The sequence below is a fragment of the Haemorhous mexicanus genome, chromosome 2 (assembly GCF_027477595.1).
Source record: "Haemorhous mexicanus isolate bHaeMex1 chromosome 2, bHaeMex1.pri, whole genome shotgun sequence".
In the NCBI taxonomy this organism is placed as follows: Eukaryota; Metazoa; Chordata; class Aves; order Passeriformes; family Fringillidae; genus Haemorhous; species Haemorhous mexicanus.
In genome coordinates this window covers 16,111,796-16,138,399 of record NC_082342.1, presented here as the reverse complement: position 1 = coordinate 16,138,399, position 26,604 = coordinate 16,111,796, and the positions used below count along the sequence as shown (strand labels likewise).

The following is a 26,604-nucleotide window of genomic DNA, read 5'->3' as shown; positions in this document are numbered from 1 at the left end:
CTTTCACCTGCTAGATGTACTACTACATGTCACAAGTAAGACTTTGAAGATGAGTAAATATGGGTGTGAAAGTCTTTGCACAGATCAGTTTTCTGTTCCCTCCCTGTGCTGTCCCAAATGAGACATGTATTTCTCTCATGAGAGTGGTAAACTACTTGCTTTTGGAGGGTTTTTGAAAAAGTTGTATGAATTTCAGTGACATGTTGAAAAGGTATTTTTCACCTATCTGTTCTAGAGCTAACCAAATGCTGCTTTTTGCTCTTACATGATAGATTATCTGTAAATTATACTGAGATTTTATTTTTGTTAAACTGTTGAAGTGTGCAAAAAGTATTCTTATGTTTGTCCATTTAAATTAAAATGAGGTGATCTCTGGGTGATTCTTTTGTTATTGCAGATAGTAGGGAATGGATGGATTCTTTTTTAGAGAACAAGATGAATAGCGATGAAATCATCAGTATCATTGATCCAAATTGGATATTTTAAAAATTAGTTGTCCTTCTATAATAAAGAATACACAACCTTTTTGCAACCTATAATTGCATCTCAGTCAATAGCAATGAATGTAATAGGTTAGGAAAATTGGTTTGGTCTTCCAAAGCCATGTTCTCTGTCCAGTGCTGTCCCAGCACCTGCAGTCCTCCCCAGTGGAATCCAGTGCAACTGGAGTAGAACTCCTTTCCTTGTATGCCATGCCTGTTAGCTGGGCAGCTATGGAAGTGAAGGGAGAAGAAATAATGCATCTGAAATGACACAGAAATTCCAGTATAGCTACCAGTATCCCTGCAAATGAATAAATCATAACAAATGAGCTGTGGAGTAGGAAAAATATATCTAAGCTTTCCCAGGAGGAATGAACTGGACACCCTGATCAAAGTACACAATCACTTGATTGGTACAAGCTGATCATGGGGATCCAGGCACAAGTACAGAAAACAAGGAAGAGAGAGATCTAGTTAATCAGTAATTCCTCACCGTAATGCAAGTTTGAACAACGAGTACAGTCTCCCAGCAATAAAGACAGTATCTCAGCTGAAACACTCTCCAGCACAAGGATATTACTCCTTTCTCTCACCAAGAAGAAAATGAAAAACAAGACAAGTGTTCTTCCTAGAGAAGGAGAAGCCCAACCTTCCAGGTGTCCAGATAACAGTGCATTCAAACAGCAGAGGCTGCCAGCTTGGAAGCCCCAGCTCACCATTGCATCTGTGCTCTCCTGCTTCTTTCTGACAGGGGCATTCTGCCTCGCTGTGGGAGTCTGCCTTGTCCTGTCTGCAAACAGCATCAGAGAAATACAGGTTGGTTTGGGAGTGGTGTTCTTTGATATTCTGTAAAGTAGAAACTAGGCCAGGTTTGGAGAGAAAAGGCTTTGAGTTTTTGCTTTTGAATAAAGATGATAGCAATGGCTTTATGCCTTGGACATTTGTCCAGCAGATGGTATTCCTGTGAAAATCTTCAGAGCAGTCAGTCATCGATAAAATCAGAGCACTGGGTGATTAATTAACTGGGTGGTAATATCTGAAATATGGGTGATAATTACTGCCAAAATGTTGTCATTATCTTCTGGGGTTTTGAAGGGAAATAAGCAAATCCCTCAGAGTGTTTGACACTGTTAGAACATACGTGTTTGCTGGGCAAAATCATCAAATACAGGGAGCCCTAATGTTTCAATCCCTCCTGCAGAAAAGGTTATTCAGACCTGTAGTGTTGTGAATAGACAACACTGAGCACTACACCCAGGCTGTTCAGTTCTGGTGGGCCATGATGCATGTGGAAATTTGTCAAGCATTACTTGGTCAGCCAGCCCAAGGTGCAGGAGTGTTCTTCACTCAGCACTCCTTTGCCGAGGAGCAGACATGAAAGTTCTGCAACAGTCACCAAAAGGCTTTAAACCAGCTTTAAAATAGAGATAAATTTTGTGGTTGTTCATTGAGGCCAAGTCCTCACTCTGCCTCTTCATTTTCAACAATGTTTTTGGCAGTCCAGGGTCACTTAGAAGAGAACAGCTCTGAGAAGCCTTGGACCTAAACCACTAACCTTTTCCTATGAGCATGTTCTTTATGACAATATATTTGCTTGTTCACTTCTCTGACAGATAGATTATTCAGATAAATGTTCAGATTGTTCAAAGCTCCGTGAAAATTCCTCTAACTGGAATAAGGAATGCCACTGTTCTATTAATTTCACACTAAAGGAAGATATATTGGTAAGTGGGTGCAAAAACCAACTTGGGTTGCTGTCTACCACCTGTTACTTATATCCCTAAATGATAAAAGACAGTAATTCTGTTCTGTAGAGCTCCTGACTAAATTTGTTTTGTACTTTTTCAGAACATGTAATGCTCAAAATTTACACTTTTGCCTTTGTTGTTGTTTTGGTATTTATAATCAAGACCAGGCCCCTTGGTTGGGAGATGCCCAAGGAGAAGAAAGGGGTAGAGGAAATGGTGTTTGATTGTGACCTCTCTCTGTCTCTCTCTGAATCAGAGGCAAAGCCTTGCCCTTGGCTGGGATTGGTTGTTGCTGCCCTGCTAAGCTCTCAAGTGAGAAGGAAATCTGAAGCTCTGACCACTTTACATAAGTAGTCCCCTGTAGTCATTTTTACAAGAGTTGTGCTGCTAATCCCCAAGGTCCTTGAAATAATTCAAGTCTAGCAATGTGATTCTGAAGTTTCTTTTGGAAAAAGTATCCTTCGTTTCCTTCCTTAAACTACCAGGTCGTGTTATTGAGACTGTTAAAATGCTTCATGTTCTGCCAAAGAGATTTTATACTTAGTACTGAATAAATGATCCCTTAAATGACAGTGTAATTTAAAGTCATTTTAGGATTCTTCAGTATTGAGAAGACTGTTAAAATACTTTGTAATTCTTCAGATTACAGTGATGTTTGAGATGAGACGTTAATTTAACTGAGTAATGGGGTTTTTATAGTTGCATAATTACCTTTCATGCATGATTTGCCTGCCTAGCATTCTTCTTTTAGTGTGAAGGTTTTTGTGCACCTTCTTTTATGGAAAATGAGTGTCTGTCTCTGCAATATGATTCGTCGTCATTTCAAGTTCATGGCTAGCCATGCCATCTTGAGTAAAATAATTATCAGGCATTTTTATTTTAGGTTTTGTTTGGTGATTTAAATTATGTTTAATTTTGTGCCAAAACATAAAAACTTACAGTTAGGGTAAAGATGAGATTCTAGCCCATGACTGCTGTATTGCTTAGGGGGTAGTTACAGACATTTTAATATGAGTACTCTCTTCCCCTCTTTTTTAGCAAGTAATAAGATTTCTTGTTTCCTTCATGAATTCTCCTTATTGAAGGGATTTATCCTTGGATTCTAGGGTGATGTTTTTATGTACTATGGTCTGCAAAACTTCTATCAAAACCACCGTCGATATGTGATATCAAGAAGTGACGCGCAGCTGTTGGGCCGAAATGTAAATGTAGGTTTTCTTTTTCTGTTGTGAGATCAGCAGCACTTCCAGCAGGTGTGCCTTTGACCATATGGAGAGCCATAAGTGTGTTTAGGTGGCTCTAGGGAATCATAAAGTACAGATTTTCAGTGTTTGGTCCCAACTTTTATGCTTGTTGGGGCCATTATGCCTAATAAGTTTATAAGAGAGGAAGGCTGAAGGGCACAGGGGGTAAATAAAAGATGTCACTCCTGTGTTGCAGTTCTCAAACCTGCACCTTGTAGTTATGATTAAAAATACATTGTCTTTTTCAAATAAATATACAGAAAGCTCTTCCTTCTTGTGTTTTTAGTCTTAGCCAGAAGTGTTTTAAGCTCTGCTAGGGAATTAAGTTATTCTCTAGCTAAGTCTAGGGAATTAAGTTATTCTAAGTCTTTAGTTTTGCCATCTGGCTTTGGAAGCAGGCAAGGAGCAGGAAAAGGTTAGTTCTGAAATAAGTGATCATGTAGCATTCTAAGTATGCAATTCAGAAGTCTAAAGAGGGAGTAGACAGCATCACCTGCAGCAGACATGCATAAGAAAACTGTAGAATGCAATCATGGCATTCAGGTTTTTACTTACAAATCTAAAGCATGTTTTCTTTGGCTTAAAAGTAGCATTTCTTAATATACACATAGTCCACATGTCCTTTCAGTATATATGATGGTTGTGCCATGGTAATCTGTTTTTTCTATAAAATGCTTCTTACAACTCTCAAGACATGTTCCTCATTTCCATAGAACACTTCTTAAAACTCTCCAGGTGTTCTGTCAGCTTGTTTGTTTGCATAAAGATGCAGCTGCTTTTGGCTTTTGTGCCAATCAGATATACATCTCATTGGAGTTACTTGAAAATGTTTCTATGTTGAAACCTGAAGATTTATAGTTTCTTATCAAATGGGGTAGGAAAGATGTGGTAAAGCTGAGGTGGACTTCTGTTTTTTATTCTGTATCTTCATACATCAAGATTTGACCTTGATGACCTGCAGTAATTTGGCCAACTACATCTACTGTTCTCCAGCACTAATTCAGCCCAGGCCAGAATTAAAAAGGAAGTAAAATAAGATGTTCCAGGGTAAGCCAAGGCTTCACTGAAACATCTTCAGTTGTAGCCATTTGACAATAGCAGATCCCCAAACCTGTTTTTTGTAGTCTGGAGCTTGCAAGTCAGCAACAGAATTTGGTGAAGACCTTAGGTTTCTGTTCCTAGATATGGAAGGTGTTCCTGAACTACAGACCCATTCATTTGATGTCTCTCTAATGTGACCAAAAGGTACTGGAGACTTAATTGTTCAGTGGCTTTTCAGAAGAAGGCATGGGAGGACACCAGTTAAAACCAAACCCCGGGTCTGTGCCTGATTGTTGTGTGACCTTGAATGCAGATCCAGAGGAGCAGCTGCGCGCCCTTCAGCACCTACAGGAACGGGACCCCGATGGCGCCGTGTGGGGCCATTGCCAACAGCATGTTCAACGGTACGTGGGACCTTCCTCTGCCCCTTCCTGATTCCCTCTTGAGACTATTCCCTTACCCCAGGGCAGGGCACTACTGGTACTGCAAGGTCTCTACTTTCTCCCATAAAAGGCTTTGTTTGGTCGTGCTGCTCTGGTGAACATGAAGGTCTGCTTCCTGCTGTTTAGTAACTTGGCCCTTGTTTGGAAACTGAGAGAGATTTCTCATTTTCTAAGGCCCTCTTCCATGTGAGTGTACAGCAGGAGTGAGGAATTTAGGCCCTCTTGAAATAAGGAACAAGGATACAACAGATTTCATGTACTTCCTTGCTAAAAAGCACATTCCTGTACAGTGATGGGAGAGCCCAGATTCTGCCTTCCCACAATCATGTTCTTAGAAGGAGGGTGTCGTGATTTTGGTTTGCCAATTTGAGATTTCTTGGCTAGAATAGTCTTTCTTCATTCGCTTAGGGAGAGAAGACTGTCTTGTTAATGTTACAGAGACTCCTCTACAAGAAAACAGCTCTCTCCTGGCTCTCTCCACAAATAGCAGCTGCCCAGAGAAATCTGAAATCCTGAGATCCCTCCCATTTTCCACAGCCTTTTCCCACAGCTGTGTTTATGGGCCATGTCAACTTATGGGGTACCATTTTAAAGATGAGTTATTTAAGGGCAAAGGTTCTCATTATCTATATCTGAAATCATCATCTTCCTGGGAGCACAGGATCTTCATCACTCTTCTCTCCTCTGTTCCAACTTCTCATAGGATCACAGCTACTTTAACATCTGCTTACTTTAGCATAGATGCTTTTGCTCAATATCTACAATTTGAACACTTTCATCTCTCCATACTTCCATGTGGGAAGAAGAGTCTTTTCTCCATAAAACGTGCTAAAGAGCACATTCTTATACAGTGATGGAGAGCCCAGATTCTGCCTTCCCACAATCATGTGCTTAGAAGGAGGGACTCTCCACATTCTCCACTTTATTTTGGATCTTTGGATCTACCCAGTTTCCTTTTTGTTCTAGAATGCTGAAAGCATATATAGTCTTAATTTGATCCTGGATTTCATCTTTGTAGTAGTCTAGTGGGCATAATCTGTTTCTGAATACACTTGGGAGATTTCAGAATGTATCTTTAGAAGGAAAAGCAACAAAAAAATTACAGACCTTTCTCCACTACCCCATCTTTTTTGTCTTTCAATTTCTACCACTCCTTTCTCTCACCCTTTTTTTAACCTGTTCCATGCAGCAGGTTTTGAGACGGCAGCAGCTCTTTCCAAGCAGCTGCACCACCCACACCAAGGGACTTGTGAAAGCCAGTTGCATTCAGTAACTTCCAGATCCATTTGATTTTCATCTGCCTGCTTACCCACCTGCTGCTGAAAGTGGGATTTACTGGGCTGGGCTCAGACCTAGGCCAGCAGAGCCCAGCTGTGTGCAGCCCACACTGTGCTGGAGTATGTGAGGGAGAGTCAAAACAAGCAACTGAGCAGGCAGAGCTCAGAGCATTGCAATTCCTGTTAATGAAGTGGTGACAAATAGCTGGGGATGTGGTCGGCCACAGAATGATCATTTCCCAGAAGATTGTGTCTGAGCTTTAAGGAGCTGTGTGAACACAGGTTTTGTAGAAGGAAACAAAAAAAAGTATGTTTTCATTGATGCTTATGCAGCTGAGTTGTGCTTTTCATGTCTCCTAAAAGGCAACTTCTCCCCATCTGTATCGTCGGATTGTCCCTGCCCATCCTCCCATTGGCTGCCTAGGGGTTTACAGAGCTGTTAATCCATCCTATAATGTTTTTGCCTTGTGTTAAACTAATCTATGTAGGAAAATAGTAATGTATAAAAACAAGTGCTTTCACCCACTGAAACTGGATGGCATGGTTAGGCACAATTTTAACTAAATGGTTTTTTATTGAAGAAAGTGTTTGTGTCCAAGTTGGTAAGCAAGCTCTATCTGGCATAAAACTAAAGCAAATTTTTATTTCCAAAAGACTAGATTCCCTTGATTGTGCTTTTTATCTCTACCCCCGTCCCTACACATCATGTATAGTAAAGGTTTGGGACGACTGTCAAAGAAATTCTAGGGGAAACCAGCTAGGACAGTAACTTCTGTAACTAGCTAGAGAGCTCAGAAAGGGATTTGCAAAGAAGGTAGTCACACAGGTATTGATGGACATGAGAAGCATGCACAACATACACAGGGATCGGTAGGAAATGTTCAGTCTTTAAACCTGCAGTAGTTCTAAGACTCTGGTACCTTGGTTCTTCTTGTGAAATGTGCAGTCCTCCACACAGACCCAGGATATTCAGGTTTTCTATCCACTTCAGATGCTTCAATGTGCCTTTTTTTTTTTTTTTTTTTGGTTAGTAATGCTGGCAATTAGAATTACTGTCTTTGACTCACAGATGTTGCTTTTTGTATTCCCTGCAGATACTATTGATCTGTTTTACAATAATAACTCATCTATGATTCAAGTGCCATTGCTGAAGACTGGAAACAGTTGGTGGACAGACAAAAATGTGAAATTTCGCAATCCTGAATCACACAATCTCTCTTCTGCATTTGCAGGTAAGAATGGTTCTGCTGGTGGTCCTTATCTTTCAATGGCTTCCCTATCTCCCCCTTCATATGTCTTCCATTTTCAGAAAAATCACCTTTGGGACAAATAGCAAGAAAGCAAGTTGAAGAAGCAGGATTTAGAGGTGACTGATAGCAGAAGGCACATTTAGCCAAAACATCAACACCCTTCTTTATAGTTTCTTGTAATGCTTAATCTGTCCAGAGAAAGCAAGGAAGTAGGTGTTTGGTTTTTTTTTTTTTCCCCTGTTGAAAACATCTGTGAAGGAGAATTGCATATCCCGTCTTTCCTTCATGCCTTTTCAGATTCTTGGGCAGTTGTGAGACATGAGAGGCTGCCTTTGTCACTAGTTCTTTCAGACTTGTGTCCTAGGGCTGTTTCCTTGTTATGGTTGGTCTCTATTGAATTGGAGCTAAAAGCTGCCTTTTGTGGACCAGGGCAGTGCTGAGCTGGGTGCGATATGCAAGAGCTAATGATCTAAGTCATTCTCATGGGACAGATTCTAAATGTTGTAGGCTGTGCCATTAGGCTGTAAAAAGGTGCCTTTCTGGTTGTACAGGAATATATTAATGTGTAAAAAGGAAGGCAAGCTCCTCATTGTAGAAAACATTGCTTGCTGAAGAGACAAGAATCCAGAATAAACAGTATTTTCACTTGTGCAAGTCACTTTGTTTCTCCTGTGCTTGAAGGTTCTAATGTGTTGCAGCCCCTGAGTACCATTAAATTGGTAATTTGTGTTTGAGGTGAGTGGACAGCTTGGAGATGCTGTTATCTGGCATATATATAACTTGGACAGATTCTCATGCCTCTTCCACAGCTCATATTCTGTGTTGGTTGTGTGAGACACAGAATCTCAGCAACCACAGTTTTTACCGACAGTGGCTTTCCTGCTTTGTCTCTTTGTGACCAGGCACAGCCAGACCTCCTTACTGGCAGAAGCCAGTGTATCTGTTAGACGAGGAAGATGAGAGGAACAATGGTTACGTGAATGATGACTTCATCATCTGGATGCGCGTGTCGGCCTTCGCGACGTTCCGGAATCTCTACCGGCGCGTCAGACGCGTTCGGCGCTTCGCAGAGGGCCTGCCAGCGGGGAATTACACCTTCCAGATTTCCTACAGTATCCTTTACATTCCCTAAGGCTCCCAGAGAGTTACAGTGACCTGGAGGTGAATAGGATTTGTGTGGGCAACTGGCAAAGAAGCCGTGAAGAACACCCCAGTGTCAGGGAGCCCTGGAGGGATTTGGGCCGTGTCCTGACTGACAAGAGCTTTTGTGCTGGTGCAACTGCCCCCTCGCAGCCAACGGTGGGAACTCTGCTGACTAAAGCACTCCTTTTGTCAGCAGGAGTTATGTCAACATGACCATAAATTTCTCTTCTTTCTCAGCTGATAGAAATGTGGTTGTAAATGTTCTGTCATAGTTCTACTCTGAAAGCTTCCATGGGAGAGATGAAAGGTAAACTCATATAACATTCTGGCTACAACATATTAGGTAGAGCTGAGCACTTATCCTCACAGAGACTATGTGGAGGATCATGATAAGCTTCCCAAAAGGCTCATTTTCAACTGAGCTTTCATAGCAAATTAAGTAAGCAAGTAGCAGTCCTATAAATTATTAATCTGAAATTTACAATGTTTTGAAAAAGGAAGTATTTCCACATGCACACAAAGACTGAATCTAAAATAACTGGGTTTCTTACCACCAGCTGCCTACCACCTCCCAAAGACCAGCTGGGTTTTTGGATCCAGAATAGCAGAAACATCACCACTGAGTTAAAGGAGTTTTGGCAGCAAATGCAGACCTCAAAACTCTTTATGCCTTGGAAAGCTTTTTGAGCATTTAATGTACACTTTGTTAGTGAAACCTTAACATCTTTCTCTCAGATTTCCCTGTTACCAGATTCAAGGGGAGGAAGCATGTGATTCTTTCAACCGTGGTGTGGAGCGGTGGAAGTAACCCATTCCTGGGAATTGCCTACCTGGTTTCTGGCACAGCAGCAACCCTGGCAGGTTTTGTCATAACTGGCATCCACTTAAAGCTCAGGAAAAAGAAAACATACTTTCAGAAGCAATAAGGTTCACCTTTCTGAACAGAGACAGAAGTATGCAGTGAACAAAGAAGGTACAGCACAGACCTTTCAGTCTTTCTCCTGAGCTCTGGACCATTTTCAGTGTCAGGTTTGGTGAATGTAAGCAAACTGAGGGGCAGGGCTAGTCCACCATCTGAAACCAAACTTACCTGAGGGGCCATTCTCATTAATGTACGCGTGAGCCTAAATTTGTTTCCTAGGAAATTTGTAGTGAGATGAGCTTCAAACAGCAGATAGCACAGCAGATTGAAATTGCAATGGCCAAGAAAATATGTGGTACCAATGTCTGGCCAGAAGTCAGGGTCCATATTAATTTCTTACTCAGCCCATAATTCAGACAACATTTCTCTTAACTGGAATGGAGCTTTGGATGGGTAAAAAGTGAAGTCTTATCCAACAAAAAGCTTGAGTAGGTAGAACTTATTGCTAAAATCTGCTTCTGGGCCACCTACATGTGCTTAATGGCTTGGCTTGGGTTTTATATACCAACCAGTTTATATCAGTGCATTCACTCCAGTTTGATACCTGATTTGTGGTTGAATACAGGGCATTTATCAGGAGTTCAGAGTTTTTTTAGACCAAATTTATTTGATTTATCTAGCAGCTGAGAGCTGGAGGGCATCCAATCACTTACTTGCATTTTTTTAAATTATGGTTCAATAAGAATCCTAAATGAAAAGCTCCTTTAATGCAAAATATTTTAGCAGAACCATCTACCTAGTTTAACTATTAGGCCAAAATTGCACTCCTACCTATCCCATGTGAAAGTTCACAAGTTCTTCCATGAGACAGAATGGTAATTTATTGTCAATAAAAAACAAAGCACCAGAAAATCCATCAATTTAAAGTGAACACTGCAGTTCATGAACAGGATCATAAATTTTTATGTTTCATGCTCAGAGTTTTACACATTTAGGACTTATTTCCAGTCTCACAAAATGAAGGAACAGCACTGAAGAATTTAGGTCAAGCTTACCTTGGTAGGTGTGAATTTTTTAAAATAGTTTTTCTGTTGTAAAAGTGCAAGTGGAATAAAACACTCTCAATTACTTTCATAAGTATTTTGCGTGCCTTGCCTCTCTCCTAAAAAGCCTTCTCACTAGAACAACAAAGATATCACAGACTGGAGCCAGAGAAAGGGATGTGGCACAGGGAGCCTGCAAGCCACTGCCAAGGCATCTGCTTTTGAGAGTGTCTGGGGCTGGGCATCTGGTGACCTGTGGCAGATGACCCCTGCTGAAGGGGTTTGCAGCACAGAAGGTGCAGTTTCCTTGCAGTTCTGCTTTGACGTTGAGCCATGAGCAGCAGAAGGGGAGCTGCTCTATTCCCAGCCCAGCCTGGAAGGACAGTCCTTCCCCACCAGTGCTTTGTGCTGGCCAGGAAAGGTTCCTGTCCCCTTTGCTCTTCCTGCTTGGGGCCAGTCACCTCCATCCTGAAGCTGCAGAAACTGGGTTCCTGCACCTTGCACCTGGATCTGTCAGGAGCTGTGAAAAACCCCACCCCTCACTGGGCTGGACAAGACAGAGCATAAAGCAGGGCGTGAAACAATGCTTAAGGCTGTTAGTCTAAATCACTTTTAAGAGTGGGATGTGCTCCTAAATCTTGTCAGTCCTTTTGAAAATGTAATCCCATGCAGCTCTCTGGAAAGCCCTGATGGGATTTCTTGACAAAGCTGAACTTGTTTTCTGGCTCCTAACATACCATGGGAACGTCTTTATTTTTCTCTCTCTCTTTCTTTTAAATGTTTGGGTTTTTTCGTTGTCTGAGAAACTGACTTTCAAGAAATGATAGGGAGTGGTTAAGTCACAATGCAATTGTCACAGATTTCATTTTTTCTTTAAGTATCCGGTAAAAGAGTTAGTAAAAGGAGACTGAATAATGAGGCATGTATTTCAGTGAGTTAGTGTCTACCAGGAAAAAAGTTATCTAGAAAACATAGCCCAGCAAGTAGTGTTTGCCCATTATCTCCAAGAGGTTTTTGCAGGAACCTCTTCTCTTGAAATGTAGATTGTCTTCAAACCCACCCCCCCCATAGAGAAGACCTGTCTTCAAACAAGTCTTTCTGTTTTTCCAGAAGTTGTCTAAGTCTTTGTTTATAAACCCAAAATCCAATTTTTCATCTTACCACAGCTTTAAACATGCCTTACATCTTTCTGGTACCCCCTGAACAGTGTCCTTGGAAGCTGCTGCTTCAGCTCCAAATGTTTCTGGTTTTAGCTCTGAGAAGCTCTGCAGTGTCAGGCTGGTTCAGGGTGGTGCTGCCCACACCAGAGCAATGGGAATGGCAGGTCTGATTAATTCCTCCCAGCAGACAGAATCTGCCTTGCTCAAAGGCTGGAAAATAAGTGTTAGCAACCTTCTTATGCTTCCTTTTGTGCCAGCACTGCAGCCGCACTGTGGGTCTGCCCCCTGTGCCAGACCTTCTCAAGAAACCTTTGCAGGTGTGCTCCTCACACTGGGAATACTTCTCTATCTGCATGTTTGTTAAATTCCTCTATGATGCTGCTGCTGTATTTTCTTTCATGCAGGGGCTGGAACAGAAGTGAGGGGCTGGGCTGAAGGACTGGCCAAACCTAACAGAAAGGTGGCAAAAGCCATCATTAACTGCTCCTCATTGTGCCAGGTCCCAGGGGATTGTCCCCTTTTCTCAGCTGCTGATAGCAGCAGGAAGCACAAGTCCAGGCACATATCCAGTGGGATATTGAATTAATTTATCCTGGCTATTAGGAGATCATTAGGTCAGTTGGATCAGAGAAAGCAACACTGAGGTTTGGAGGGCAGAGTTTTGACACAACCAGAGATGTTGCACTTTTCCTGAGGTACAAACTGCTTTCAGAATACCCAGAGTGTTACGACCAGTACTGTGTCTTTGGCACAGTGCTGCTTTGGCCTTGGGCATTTGATTTTATGAATTAAGATTATGGGTCTTGAGTAAAGAGAAAAAAAAAATTTAAATGCCTTGGTAAAAAACTTTCCAAAATAGAATTTTAATTAGCTAATGTATTAAACATACTTTCACCAATATAAGGGGGCTCTTCTCTCAGAGAGACTGACTTATGTAGATTTGACAACTCAGTGCAAAGGTGTCTGGATTTACGGTTGCTGAATGACATTGAGCTGTACCTGAAAAGTCTTAAGTCACAGCAGCACCATGGGGGCTACAACACAAAGCCATAAAAGGTTAACTGCCATTATTTGTAATATCTTGACATAGCAAAATTATTAAATTGTTGGTTCCTTTGTTACAGCTACCTAAAGCCTCATCTTGCATCATTGCTGCATTTTCAGTCCCTTTGAGCTAAATGAAATTTTGCAGTTTCCTTCACTCTTTCACTCTCAACAAAAGAAAGATGCATGTCAGAAATGAGGTTTAGGTTTGGTGAACTGAAATTATTGATGTCATAGATGCTGACAGTACTGTAAAGTGCTTTGTTTTGTTTTGTTTTCCCCATCTTTTTACCTAGAACAGATAAATAAAGGAGGACATTATTCAATTTTTCTTTTTGCAGGAGAGAGGTGAGTGGATATTTAGTAAATGGAAAACTGGACAAAGGATTCCTGTTAACAGATGTAATCTAAACTTATATGGTAAAAATGGTCTAAAATAGATAAGTCAAATGGAATATATGTTTCTGGTGTTTGTTTATCATTTTGAAGATGGCAATTACATGTAGGAGCATCTTCTGGGATTCTTTAGTTCAGTTTTTAATAATGACAAAAATGTCTGGAGGGGACAAGAGACCATCATTATGAAAAACTTACCTGCAATTTAAATCTCATTTCTAAATTACAGGGAGCTGTAGGGGACATTTATATTTTAATGTCAAAACTGTTGTAATGGTTTTGGTTGCCAGCTCCTTTTAGGATTAAATTTCATTAATGGATATAACTATATCTGGAAAGAGAGACATAAAAATTAATCAGGTGTTACAGAATATTTCGGTAGCACTTCAGTTAGAGAATTTTTCCAAGCCTTTTTCAGGCTTTACAGTCTCATGAATATATGTCCAGTATTTGTCTGCCTAAATTGGTTTTTCTGTTTCTAGTCACAGACATTTGCTTTCATCTAAAAATAAAGTGATGAGTCCTTCATGTGAAACAGATAAGCATGATCACAGACCTATAGAATTTGGAAAAATAAGTTACATGCTGCATCTATTTTATATTAACAGCTGTGTTACATGCAGATTATTAATATTATTGTTTGGATGGTGTTATTGTAGTGATGCACTGCAGTGTAAAAACTTCCTCTGAGAAATGAAACTCTTAAGAGTAAAGCCAAAGATGGCAGCTCAGGAAAGTGAGGGCTTTGTGAACCTTGATAATATAAAGAGAAGTTGCAGAGCAATTTGGATTTGAGTTAGATCTAAAAGAGGAGAGAGCATTTGCTTTTGTCACATAAGAAGGTGATGTCAACCCTCACTGGGAGCAGTAGGTTTGAAAGAGCTGATTTGAGAAAAACCTCTGACCACAAAATGAGGGGAACAGCAGAAGGGGAAGAAGTACTGGTGCTCTTGGGTGGGGAAGCAAAGAAATTTGGCTGAGCTGCTCAAGATGATGGGATATTCTGATACATGATCTGGAAAGCCCATATGATTTTGAGCAGCAGCCAAGTTAAGTAAAAGTCTCTTGGTTTTCAGTGCAGTCTGAGCTACAGTGCATAGTTTCTGAGCTAAGGTGTTTTGACTGGGTTCTTTATAATTGTATTATTCCCTACAATTCCAAGAATAATTTGGTTATGAGCTAAGAGTACCTTGGGCAGCTGCCTTCAGTTTGGTGATCTCTTGTTTCCAAAAGAGAGATTGTGGAGCATTTTTTGTTCTGTTTGGGTCCTGCTTTTTCCTTGGGTTATAAAAGCCAGGCAGGGTTTCCTGAAGAGTGGGGCTTGTTTTGCTTTTGCTCACGTTCATGAATGAATGCTAAAGCTTAAGGAGGAATTGGAGGTATTAGAAATGCTAAGGAGTATTAGGGAAAGTGAAAGGGAAATAGACTGGTGGAGTTTCACCCTTCCATCCCTGAGAGAAACCCACCAGGAGTCAGAGGACTCCCCTGTCTCCTACCATCAGGCAGAAGGAGGACACCTGGTAGATGAAGAGGAGTGGAAATGGGTCCCTACTCAAGGAGGTAGTGAAAATTCCTCCCAACCCCCATCACCTACCTAGGTGCCCCTACAGAATAGGTATGAGGCCCTGGATCCAGAGAGTCAGCCAGATGATGTAGAAGAAAGTGATCTGCTGAAAGTGATCAGTTAGGCTTCATCTGTCAGATGGATCAGCACCTCTGACACTGAAAAGCAGGGCAGTCATAGTGGGTGACTCCTGAGGGGAACGGAGGGCCCTGTATGTCGACTGGACCCGTCCCAGAGAGGTCTGCTGCCTCCCTGGGGCCTGGGTACAGGATATCCCTGAGAGACTGCATGGGCTGATTCAGCCCTCTGATTATTGCCCACTGCTGATACTCCAGGCTGGCAGGGATGAGACTGGAAAAAGGAGGGTCAGGGCAATTAAAAGGGACTTTGGGGCTCTTGGTCAAGTGGTTGATAGGACCGGGGACAGGTAATGTTCTGCTCAGTCCCTTTGGTGGCAGGGATAAATGATGAAAGGAACAGGAGAACCCACATTATCAGCAAGTGGCTCAAGGGTTGGTGTCATCAGCAGAATTTCGGGATCTTTGATCATGGGGCAACTTTCACAGCACCTGGCCCGCTAGAGCCAGATGGGCTCCATCTTTCTGTCAAGGGCAAAAGGATTCTAGCCCATGAATTAGTGGGGCTGATTGAGAGGGCTTTAAACTAGATTTGAAGGGGGAAGGGGATGCAGCTGGGCTTTGTGAAAGCAGGTTCAAGGGTGGTAAGCCTGAGATAGGAGTGAAATCAGCAGCCCAGCTGAGGTGCATGTACTCTAATGAACGCAGTGTGGGTAACAAACAAGAAGAGCTGGAGGCCATGGTGCAGCAGCAGAACTGTGATGTAGTTGCCATCACAGAAACCTGGTGGGATGACTCACATGGCTGGAGTGCTGCACTGGAATGGCTACAAGCTCTTCAGGAGAGACAGAAGAGAGAGAAGAAGTATAGGGGTGGCCCTTGGACGCCATAGCTATTGAAACTAATGATGATGAAGGTGGTGCCTATGGGTGAGAATTAAGGGGAAGGCTAAAAAGGCTGCTATCCTACTGGGAGTCTGTTATCATCCACCTAACCAGGAAGAAGAGGTGGACAACTCATTCCAGCAGCAGCTGGAGAATGTTTCAGGATTACCAGCCCTCATTCTTGTAGGTGACTTTAACCTACCAGACATTTGGGAACACAGCACAGCAGAGAAGAGGCCATCCAGGAGGTTCTTAGAGTGTGTGGAGGACAACTTTTTGTCACAGCTGGTGAGCAAGCCTGCCAGGGGAGGGACTATGTTGGATCTGTTGTTTGCAAATAGAGATGGGCTGGTGGGAGATGTGGTGGTTGGAAGGTGTCTGGGGCACAGTGATCAGGAAATTATGGATCTCAATATTTGGTGAAGCAAGGAGGGGCATCAACAAAATTTCCAGAGAGCAGACTTTGGCCTATTCAAGAGACTTATTTTGAGTGTTCCCTGGGAAGCAGCCCTTAAAAACAAAGGAGTTCAGGAAGGATGGACATGCTTCAAAACAGACTTCTTGAAGGCACAGGAACAGACTGTCCCTGTGTGTCAAAAGATGAGCCAACAAGGAAAACAACTGGTCTGGATGGGCAAGAAGCTTTTGAAGGAGCTAAAAAAAAAAAAAAAAAAAGAGGGTGTATCATCTTTGGAAGGAGGGTCAGGTATCTCAGGAAATGCTTAAGGGAGTTGCTAGGTCATGTAGGAAAAAAATTAGAGAGGCAAAAGCCCAATTAGAACTCAATCTGGCCACTTCTGTGAAGGATAATAAAAATATTTTTATAAATACATTAATGGCAAGAGGAAAACAAGGACAACCTCCATTCTCTCTAAGATGTGGAAAGGAATTTAGTAACTAAAGATGAAGAGGCAGATGTACTTAACATCTTGTTTCCCTTAGTTTTCAACATTGACAGGTTATCGTGTCAGGACAACTGCCCTCTTGTGCTGGTAGAAGGTGTCAGGGAGCAGAATGGTCCCCCTGTTATCCAGGAGGAGGCAGTCAGAGAACTGCTGAGACACTTAGATGCTCACAAATCTATGGGACCAGGTGGGATCCATCCCAGGGTGAAGAGGGAGCTGGCAGATGAGCCTGTGAAGCTGCTCTCCATCATTTACCAACAGTCCTGGCTCACTGGGGAGGTTCCAGAGGTCTGGAAGCTGGTCAGTGTGATTCCCATTCACAACAAGGGTACGAAGGAGGATCCGGGAAACTCCAGGCCGGTCACCCTGACCTCAGTGCCCAGCAAGATTATGGAACAGATCATCCTGAGTGCCGTCCCATGGCACCTCCAGAATGGCCAGGGAGTCAGACCCAGCCAGCGGGGGTTTAGGAAGGGCAGGTCCCACCTGACAAACCAGATCTCCTTTTATGACCAAGTGACCCGCCTGGTGGATGCAGGAAAGGCTGTGGATGTTGTGTACCTGGATTTCAGGAGGGCCTTTGACACTGTCTCCCACAGCCCACTCCTGGAAAAGCTGGCAGCCCAGGGCTTGGATAGGGCACTCTGTGCTGGGTTAGGAACTGGCTGGATGGCCAAGCCCAGAGTGGTGGTAAGCAGTGCTGCACCCAGCTGGGGCCAGTCACCAGTGGTGTCCCTCAGGGGTCAGAGCTGGGGCCAGTTCTGTTCAATGTTTTTATTGATGACATGGATGAGGGGATTGAGTCCTTTGTTGGTAAATTTGCAGATGACACCAAGCTGGGAGTGTTTGTAGATCTGTTGGAAGGTAGGATGGCTCTGCAAAGGGGCCTGGACAGGCTGGATGGATGGGCTGAGTCCAATGGGATGAAGTTTCTAAGTCCAGGTGCTGAGTCCTGCATTTTGGCCACAATAACCCCCTGCAGCACTATAGGCTGGGGACAGTGTGGCTGGACAGTGCCCAGGCAGAAAGGGACCTGGGGGTACTGGCTGACATGGACATGAGCCAGCAGTGTGCCCTGGTGGCCAAGAAGGCCAATGGCTCCTGGCCTGTGTCAGGAACAGTGTGGCCAGCAGGAGCAGGGAGGTCATTCTTCCCCTGTACCTGGCACTGGTGAGGCCACACCTTGAGTGCTGTGTCCAGCTCTGGCCCCTCAGTTTGGGAAGGACCTGGAGACGCTTGAGTGCATCCAGAGGAGGCAACGAGGCTGGAGAGGGGCTTGGAACACAAACCCTGTGAGGAATGACTGAGGGAGCTGGGGGTGTTTAGCCTGGAGAAAAGGAGACTCAGGGGTGACCTTATCACTCTACAACTTCCTGAAAGGTGGCTGGAGCCAGGTGGGGATTGGTCTCTCTCCAGGCAGCAACTGACAGAACCAGAGGACTCAGTCTTAAGTTGCACCAGGGGAAGTTTAGGTTAGACATCAGGAAAAATTTCCTCACTGGAAGAGTGATTACGCACTGGAGTATTCTGCCCAGGGAGGTGCTGGAGTCACCATCCCTGGAGGTGTTTAAAAAAAGACTGGATGTGGCACTCAGTGCCATGGTTTAGTTGATGAGGTGGTGTTAGGTCATAGGTTGGACTTGATGATCTCAAAGGTCTTTTCCAACTTAGAACATTCTGTGATTCTGTGAAAATAGCTCATACTCTGGAAAGCTTATATTTCAGAGAGCTCTAACCAAAATATCTAGTATATACTGAGTATGTACTATGTACTCTGTGAACAAAAACACACAGCATGAAACAAGATGAAAAGAGGCCCTTTGGTTATACTCCTATGCAATTGCAGTTAATGTCACTTTGCAGTAAAGTGCCTAAAACTATTCCTCTCAAACTGAAACCATTAAAAAAGCTTGTGAAGAAAATGAAATTTTCTACTGTGTCAAACCCAGCTACCCAAAGTTATTTGCTTTTTTCCCTGTGGCAGTTCCTGTCTGTAATGAAGACTGTTGTGTTACCAGTTATAGTACTGGAGGATTCAAACTTTAAGATTCAGTTAAAAGGTCTTGAGATCTCTCAGATAACTTATATGCATCCATGGGCTGTCTCTGGGCTGTATACTTAGTGACAGTGAACCTGAAAACACTGGAAAACTAAATGTGTCCAAGAAACCAGAATGGTTAAGAGAAAAAAGTAAGGAAGTAGTACCTGCCCATAGTGCTGGTTGTCACAACCAGTTAATTAGGGGGGAGAGTGTGGAGCCACTGTGCTGCCTCTGAGGTGGAATGTGGCACTTAGTGACAGTGCAGAGAGAGGCTTCACAGCAGCTCAGGACAATGGTAACATCTGCAGTTAATAACCCTCCTCCCCACAGAGGCTGTGCTGGGAAATCTGTCACGGCAACAGGGGACAGCGGGGCCGTGTCCCCAGCACTGGGAGGAAGGAGAGATTCAATGCTGGGTGCCAAGGAAATGTACTGCCACCCACTTCATCCTGCTGGGTGGCAGGGTGTGCTTCCAAGTTGTGTAATTTGATGACAGTCGAATGGATGGGCTGGCTTTGGTGGCCTGTGTGGTGCCATCCCAGTGTGGGACAGCCAGAAATTGAAATTAGAATCACTAAAACTAATAAAATAATCATCAGTGAGTCATCATCTACACCTTACACCCGTGCTTATAGTCAGATTTCTGTCTTTTAAGCTTATGGACATGAGGCCCAGCAATGATCATGGAAAGCCTTTGAGCAGGTTTTCCTCATGCACTGTCATTTCTGGCTGTGCAGTTAATTAAAATTGATCCTGAACAAAGCTGATGAGCTAAGAAGAAAAGCTGTGGATAAGATTTTATCTCTGCATGTTCTTGTTACTGATAAAATGAATTAAATACAAGAACTGTTTAACATATGTATAAACTGTAATTGTGCCAATGTGTTTTAAGCTGCAGCTTGAGGAATTTATCATTCAAATTTCTAAGTTCATAACTTCACCTCAGTGGAAAGCCAAGAGTTGCTTTTCAAAGGAGGTAAGAAATTTAGAAAGCAGAGCACAAGCCTGTTGGGCATTTTGTATTTCTTTGCTTTTTGGGGGTTTGATTGGAATGGAATGTCTCACACCATGTAAGGAAATAGGCTAAGTTTTGTAATTTGGGACTTGCCCTGAAACTTCTTCTGTCAGCACTTCCCACACCAACCTAACAGGTGACAGTGATCCTGTCATAGAAGTAAATGAAGTATGAATGTGTCAGATGTAATTTTAAGTGTTCTCAGCTGCTGAAAGATTATTTTCTATAATTAATTCAATTTGATAATGCTGAGCTCTTGGGCAAAATACATTCTTTTCCTCTGGGGGAGTGGTATAATTTTAAAGTTTCAGGCTCATACCAGAGTTGAGTTGTCCCTATGTAACATGTGTGATCCTCACTGGTGAGTTAAGGGCCTATGAGGAAAACACTGGATTGATCCTTACATTTTCCAGGCAATAGCACTTTCCTTCTCTAGTAGGAACAATATGAAGTCTGTGGTGTGATTATTTTTGAGGCCTTTTGAAGACAGTTTTTATTTGAAAATAAGTTATGCTACTGAACAAATGTAAAATAATTTCTCGTCATAATGCATAGTATAAAGTGCTTTGTGGTAAAAATAATTATGTTCTGAGCTGAACTTATTAGATATGAAAGAAAAAAAAATTCTTTTTATTTTAAAGTGGCAATAACCCACATTCAGAATTCAGACAATTTTTTTACTTGGTGGGGTTTTTTTAAGTATTTGCCATTGGATATTTTTACAGTTTAAACAGTCACAGTTTTGCTTTACTAATTAACCTCCAAGTAGCTGGTAACAAAATCCACTTGTTTCCATAGAATTGTAAATACTATGAGGAAGTAAATTTCAGTGCAAGTGTACTAGAGAAAAGCTGATTAAAACAGTGGTATTTTTATACAATTGGTTGTATAGAAAAAAAAGGACTTTACAGGCTGTTTTTCCTCAAGTTATGTGAGAATAAGAGTTTGGTTTCATTTTGCAAAACTTAGTAATGCTATCTTCAATTGGATCTACATATGGCATCTAACTACATGTAACTAATTATATGTAATCATATTTACTATGTACTTCTAAACAAGTATTGAATATACATTATTTGTGCATGTGTTTGGAAGGGATTAGTTCGGGAAAAATAACTTTTTTTAAATTTCTGTTTGGTTCTAAATGCAGCTTCATAGTTAGGAGACATGGAAAGCATCTGAGGTTGAGTCTGAAGACACACAAAAAATAATGCCAGGTGAGGATTTTTTTAACTATGTGAATGAAGATCTGAAAATATTTGTGTTTGCACTGCAGAACTACAGAACGTGAAAACAGTGATTTTGTCAGATATCTTACCATACAAAATGAAAGGGGAAAAAAACTTGTTGAAACAGAGTAAAATTGTATATGCAGCTCCTCAGTGACAGTCTGCTGGCTCTGAGATGTTCTGCATCCAAGATGCCGAAAAATTGTGAAGTTTCATAACTAGTTATTTTTAAAAAACCAAACGCTGAAGTGTAACAGTGTTCCCATGGGAAAACAGCTTCCTTGTACCTCTTTCTGCTTGTACCAACAAAGAAATTCATCACTTCACAATTTATGAAGGAGGATTCAGCTGGGATGCAGTGGGTCATCTTAGGACTCATTCTTGCAGGCAGCTGTATTAGTGCTGGATATCATGTGACTGTCTCATTATCATGTGGGTTTAAAACCTGATACAAATGCAAAGAAATTAAAACTTTTGAAATAATCAGTAATGATTTCAGTCTTTTGATGCTGACAAATTTAGCATCTGCCACTGTTTGGAGTGAGAATGCTGCCAGTAGAGGTTTTGGTTTCGTGAGAGACATTTGGTTTAATAATCAGCATTCGTTTCTGTTTGTTTACTTTATGCAGAGACCATACTTTCTGATTATGGTTTCATCTCCCCCTGCTGTGTTGGGAAAAATGCTATAAAATATGCATAGAAGCATAAATAATTTGTATTTTGCTAAGAAAATATAATTGACATACCATTGGTTATAATCGCCGTTAGGAACTGGAATTTTGTTAGGAGGTTGGGTCTTTTTCCTTCACATCGAAGTACTGAATTTTGATCCTATTTAATGTTGATGAAAAAAGATAACTGTTGAAGTAACATTGCACAAAGTTGCCTTTAATACAGATGGCTTAGGAACTTAAGGGGTTTTTTTTTTCCTTTGTTTGGGTATTTTGTTCTAAAATTGTCATTGTAAAACCTGAAGAGAAAAGCAGAGGCTTGTTTGAAGTATTTTGTCTCAGCATCTGGAGAATATTCTAATTTTTGTTCTGCAAATGCAGTCCTGAATGAATTACAAATATATTCCGTCATAGGTATTTTACATACACAAGTGAGTTTACACTTTCGTCTGTATTTTACAATTCTATTATTTCTGATACCAAATATTGTTTTGTGTTCACAAAAGGAGCTAAAAACAAATCCTGGATCTCAACAAGATTCCAGGCAATCAATCAGAGTTTTCACTGATGTGTCAGGAGATCGAACATCACAAACCAGTTCAGGATAGGTGCTGTTTCTATGTCTGGATGAGCTCCTGTGCAAGGTACTGCTGCCTGCTAGACTGCAATGAATGTAATTTATACATTCCTGATTCAGTTCCCATGCAAACTCTGTAGCTTTGTCAATGGATCTTCTGTGGGGTGGAGCTTTGAGATGGATTTCTGTGGACCTCAACTTAGTGAGCCCCTAAAGAGAAAGATTTCTCAATTTTCAAAAGAAAATGGAACAACATAAAGAGGAATCACAGTTAAGGCAACACAAAGACAAACATAATAAACCCCACATGTTCCTGTGGTGTTGGCGTCAGATCTGCCCTAGCCTTTGAATGGTAGAATTTGACCTGTAGGTAATTGTAAAAGCCCTTTGTTCTTACTTTTTTTCTGATCAGTTTCCTTTTAGTGTATGTTGTATAACACTCCACACTGGTTTAAAACTCTTTTACCTGTACCAAGTCTTCCAGTGATATCTGTCCATTTTTCATCTCTCCCTTAAACTGAGTTTACTGTGACAGAGCAGACGTGACTTTTAAGTAAGGTTGGTGTCAGTCCCTTTGAAATATGAAGGAGTACAAAATAACACTGGCTTTTTTTGTTTATTTGCATCAGGCTCTTAATTACTTTCTTTCTTTTACTATCTTCGAGGTAATATGCAGAATTTGTCTGCCTTTTGATCCTACAAAACACACATTTAATGTACCCTCTGCTCTGTCTTCTTTGTAGCCATTCCTCACTTGCTCCTAATGATTACTATGGAAATTTCTTTTACGTCTCTTCAGTTCCCGACATGCAAAGCAGATGGCTTTTCAAGACTTTGGCAGCTAAGGAATGTTACTCTACTATTGACATAAGATTTACCCTTTAAACTGCTCTCTCTAAGACACTACAAACCTCCACTGAAAACAGGACTGCAAAATTTTGCAGTCCCTGGCAGGTCAGGTGTAGCATTCACATTCTCTGAAAAAATCCCTTCACCCAGGATTTTTCTCCTGGGAAGCTTAGAAGCCTCAGAGAAAAGGAAAACAATTCTTATCTCATTTGCTTCTCCTGTGTTTTGCTCATTTGGAATGCGTTTGGAGATTGTTTACCCAAAGGTGATTGTTTGATTGGATTCTGGTACGAGTTGTTTTGACTCTGGCCAATCAGAGCCAAGCTGTGTTGGGACTCTGGAAAGAGTCATGAGTTTTCATTATTAGCTTTTTAGCCTTCAGTAAGTATCCTTTCTGTATTCTTTAGCATAGTATAGTATAGTATTCTTTAATATAATATAGTATTATAAAGTACTGAATTAGCCTTCTGAGAACATGGAGTCAGATTCATCATTCCTGCCTTCGTCGGGACATTCCCAGCAAATACAATAGGTCAGGGAGTGCACCCAGCTTCCCAAACCATTAATAGGGACATCTGTGTTAGGACAGTTGTTCCACTGCACTTCTCTCCTGCCTGCCTCCACCTGCCTTCCTTCCCCAAGCAAATTCACAAGAAGCCTTGGCAGAGGCTGCACTTCTGTGCTTTGCTGACATTGATGGCAATTAAGTTTTGACAAATCCTTTTTATTATCCTGTCATGAAGTAATTGATGCTTTCTGTATTGTCTATGAGTCAAAACTGAAAAAGCAGAGTCTTTAGGCTGTTTTTAATCAAAAAAACCCAAAAGCAGATGGCCAGGTGAGGGGAAACCCAGCTGAGTTCTGAGTTCTCTTCCCACTGCAGAGCAGCACAGAGAATTCTTCTATGAACCTTCCATTCTTCTCTAGCTGGTCAGGTATTTTGGAGAACATGCACAACATGAAAGACAGAAGCTTGTATTTCTCTTCCTGTAGATTGGCTGCAGTGCAGCCAGCTGAGCTCTTCTCAGAGGGGGATGTGTTTCAGTTAATTATTTTTCCTCCCCTCTGAATGCATTTGGTGTCTTGGTCATCAGAAAGTTGGGGAAAAAAGCATGTATTTCTTTGTGAGCAGGCTTCAGTGAAACAAGTAAAGGAAGAGTACAGTGAGGTTATACATGCACAAGAGAGGATTTAAAAATTTCTTCAACACATGAAAAATCACTCCCAACTTAGGTATTTTAGGTAAGTGTATTCATTATGCTGAAGGATGAGGAACACCAAAAATCTTGCCCCACCCAGAAGAGGAGCAAGACATGAGAGACTTTTCAATACTTAGAAGAGCCTCCTTATCAGAAACAAGATTGTAGTCTTGGATATTCTTTCAGCAGAGAGGCAGCTGCTCACCTCAACTGCAGGTGACTTTATTGGATGATCCAGTGCCTTCTTATCCCACATTCACAGCTGGGTGATTGTGTGATTTTTGATGGAGGGGAAAAAAAAATCACAATTACTGAAGGTACAGCAGTACAGACCCTATCTTTGAATCTACTTTTGAGAGGTTATAAAGGCAAGATGTGGAAGGGTTTGAGACAGATCTGTTTCTGTGATTTCTGAAAGAGTATTTTAATCATCCATGCCTTTGTATCAGCTGCTTTAGATAAGGATCAGGTTCCTTATGCATACAGCATTGATTCTTTTTTTTGAACTAATAAAACTCAACATTTTTGCCTTGTTTCAGAAAGCCTCATATACTAGCACGGTCCTGAATGAATTCCAGATTCTGGAATTCAGCCTGGTGTTGCCAAAAGCTGGTTTTGGAGAGCTAAAAATCTTATGAAGCTGCAGCATGTACAGGAGCAAGGCAAGTGATCGGCAGGCACTTAGAAAATTATGTAAGACTTTATAGTCTATAAATAATTTTTAGGTATTGTGAGCTCCTTTGCTTTTTAGTTAGCTTAGCTAGCTGAGGTGTCACCATGATATTTTCTGAAAAATCCCTTTGCCAGGATTTCTTCTCCTGGGAAGCTGGGAAGCTTCAGCTTCTTCATGTTTTGCTGCTTTGGAATGTGATTTGGAGAATTGTTTATCAAGCATGTGAATTGTTTTAATTTAATAGCCAATCACTGTCCAGCTGTGTCAGACTCTCTGATCAGTCAATGGTTTTTATTATTCATTCTTGTCTAGCCTTCTGATGTATCCTTTCTCTTTCTTTAGTATAGTTTTAGTATATAATTTCTTTTAATATCATATCATAATCAGCCTTCTGAGAACCTGAAGTCAATTCTCATCTCTCACCTCGTCCTGGGGACCCATCAACACCACACTGAGGCAGAGAAGTTTTCCCTGGACTGTTTTTTTTTTTTTCTTTCCCTTTTTTTTTGGAACCATTTGAACCTGCTCTGGACTGGGACCTGGGGAGCACTGAGAGCTCACACTTTGTGGCCCCGCAGCCTTTGCCAGTGCTGGAAGGACTGATAACTGTGGAGGGATAGAATGTAAGAAAATAAAGATAGTGCAGAAGGTAGTCTTTCACCTGAGGAGTTGCAGCCGTACTAATCATCAAAGATTAGGAACAGGCCTACCCTTAATAGGCCACAGCTGTGTCCAATAAGATGAGTGCTACAAAAGAGTGGGTTAGCTGGTTGAGAAGAGAGTTGGATTTTGTTGGCTGTGAAGGAGACAATGCTGTCAGGAGCTGCCCATGAGAAATCACCGAGAAGGTATGAGAGCTTTGCAGATAACAGAGCAACCACCCACAGGAGAGACTTTCTGAATCTGTCATCTCTTCAGAGAGGTGAATGAGTTTTGTCATCTACTGTTGTTCATTTTGTGCACTGGGGAGTGCTTTGCCTGTTAAATGTCATAGATGATATGTATAAATTCATGCTGAGAATACAGTAATCTTGCCTGATGAAAATCCTGGCATACCAAAGGAGGGTTCTGGGAAATTCCCTCTGATGATATTACAACGATATGCACCAAAGTCCTAGCCCGAATATTCATCTCCAGAAATGTTGATTCCAGAGGATTATTCATCTGACCAAACCCCAGCAATATGCATTTGATATAAGATAAATATGTGTCTCCTAGAATGTATGTTGCAGGTGATTTTCCTCTAACGAGGTGAATTATTTACCAGTTTTGAAAAACTCTCAGCAAGAGCGGCAGCAAGAAAGGAAAAACTACGTGAATGTGCTAAAAGGATAGGATCAACAATAAGAAAGCAAGAAACCCTCCCTGGCAACCCTCAGAGCTTGGAAATGTATAAAAAAGACTTTGTGAGAGCTGTCTCTTTGTGATGCACAGAGGAGAGGAGCCAGAGTGCCCCACCTCTCTCACCCGATGCTGTTAGCCTGGTTCAGCGCTGATCTGATCTCTGCTTGTGGCCTTTTTACGATTGTAGTTTAATTATTGAATAAATTCTCCTTATTAATCAAATTGGCTAATTCATTTATAACACAAATAAACAGGTTTTTTCCACTTCTCTCCAAGGCAATTCTTCCTAAACCAGTTGGGGGGAGTGAGGCAGCTCTGGCATTTTGGGGTCTCCCTGACCCCAGCTGCCGTGGGTGCCCAAGACAGAAGCTCAGTTAAGCACGACCTGTCCAGGCCCCTCAGGCAGGCTCCAGAGCCACAGGCTACCTCAGCAAGCTCAGCTC

At 41.7% G+C, this 26,604-nt stretch overlaps 1 protein-coding gene across 1 annotated transcript; it reads left to right on the top strand.

The window, feature by feature from the left end:
- The first annotated feature begins 92 nt into the window (after nucleotides 1-92).
- Nucleotides 93-26,383, top strand: LOC132341929 (cell cycle control protein 50C-like). Its single transcript, XM_059874080.1, has 7 exons — nucleotides 93-1,298; nucleotides 2,096-2,206; nucleotides 3,337-3,438; nucleotides 4,829-4,919; nucleotides 7,330-7,467; nucleotides 8,388-8,597; nucleotides 9,364-26,383. The coding sequence occupies exons 1-7, from the start codon at nucleotides 1,086-1,088 to the stop codon at nucleotides 9,552-9,554; spliced, it is 1,056 nt and encodes a 351-aa protein (XP_059730063.1). The 5' UTR covers nucleotides 93-1,085; the 3' UTR covers nucleotides 9,555-26,383.
- The last annotated feature ends 221 nt before the right edge of the window (nucleotides 26,384-26,604 follow it).

What these genes read in the sequence shown, in the direction of transcription:
- LOC132341929 (XM_059874080.1), top strand. Translation starts at nt 1,086, where the DNA reads ATGAAAAACAAGACAAGTGTTCTTCCTAGAGAAGGAGAAGCCCAACCT. An exon ending in TGTTGGGCCGAAATGTAAAT is followed by an intron (nt 3,439 to 4,828) that starts GTAGGTTTTCTT and finishes CCTTGAATGCAG; the next exon opens with ATCCAGAGGAGCAGCTGCGC. An exon ending in TCTCTCTTCTGCATTTGCAG is followed by an intron (nt 7,468 to 8,387) that starts GTAAGAATGGTT and finishes CTTTGTGACCAG; the next exon opens with GCACAGCCAGACCTCCTTAC.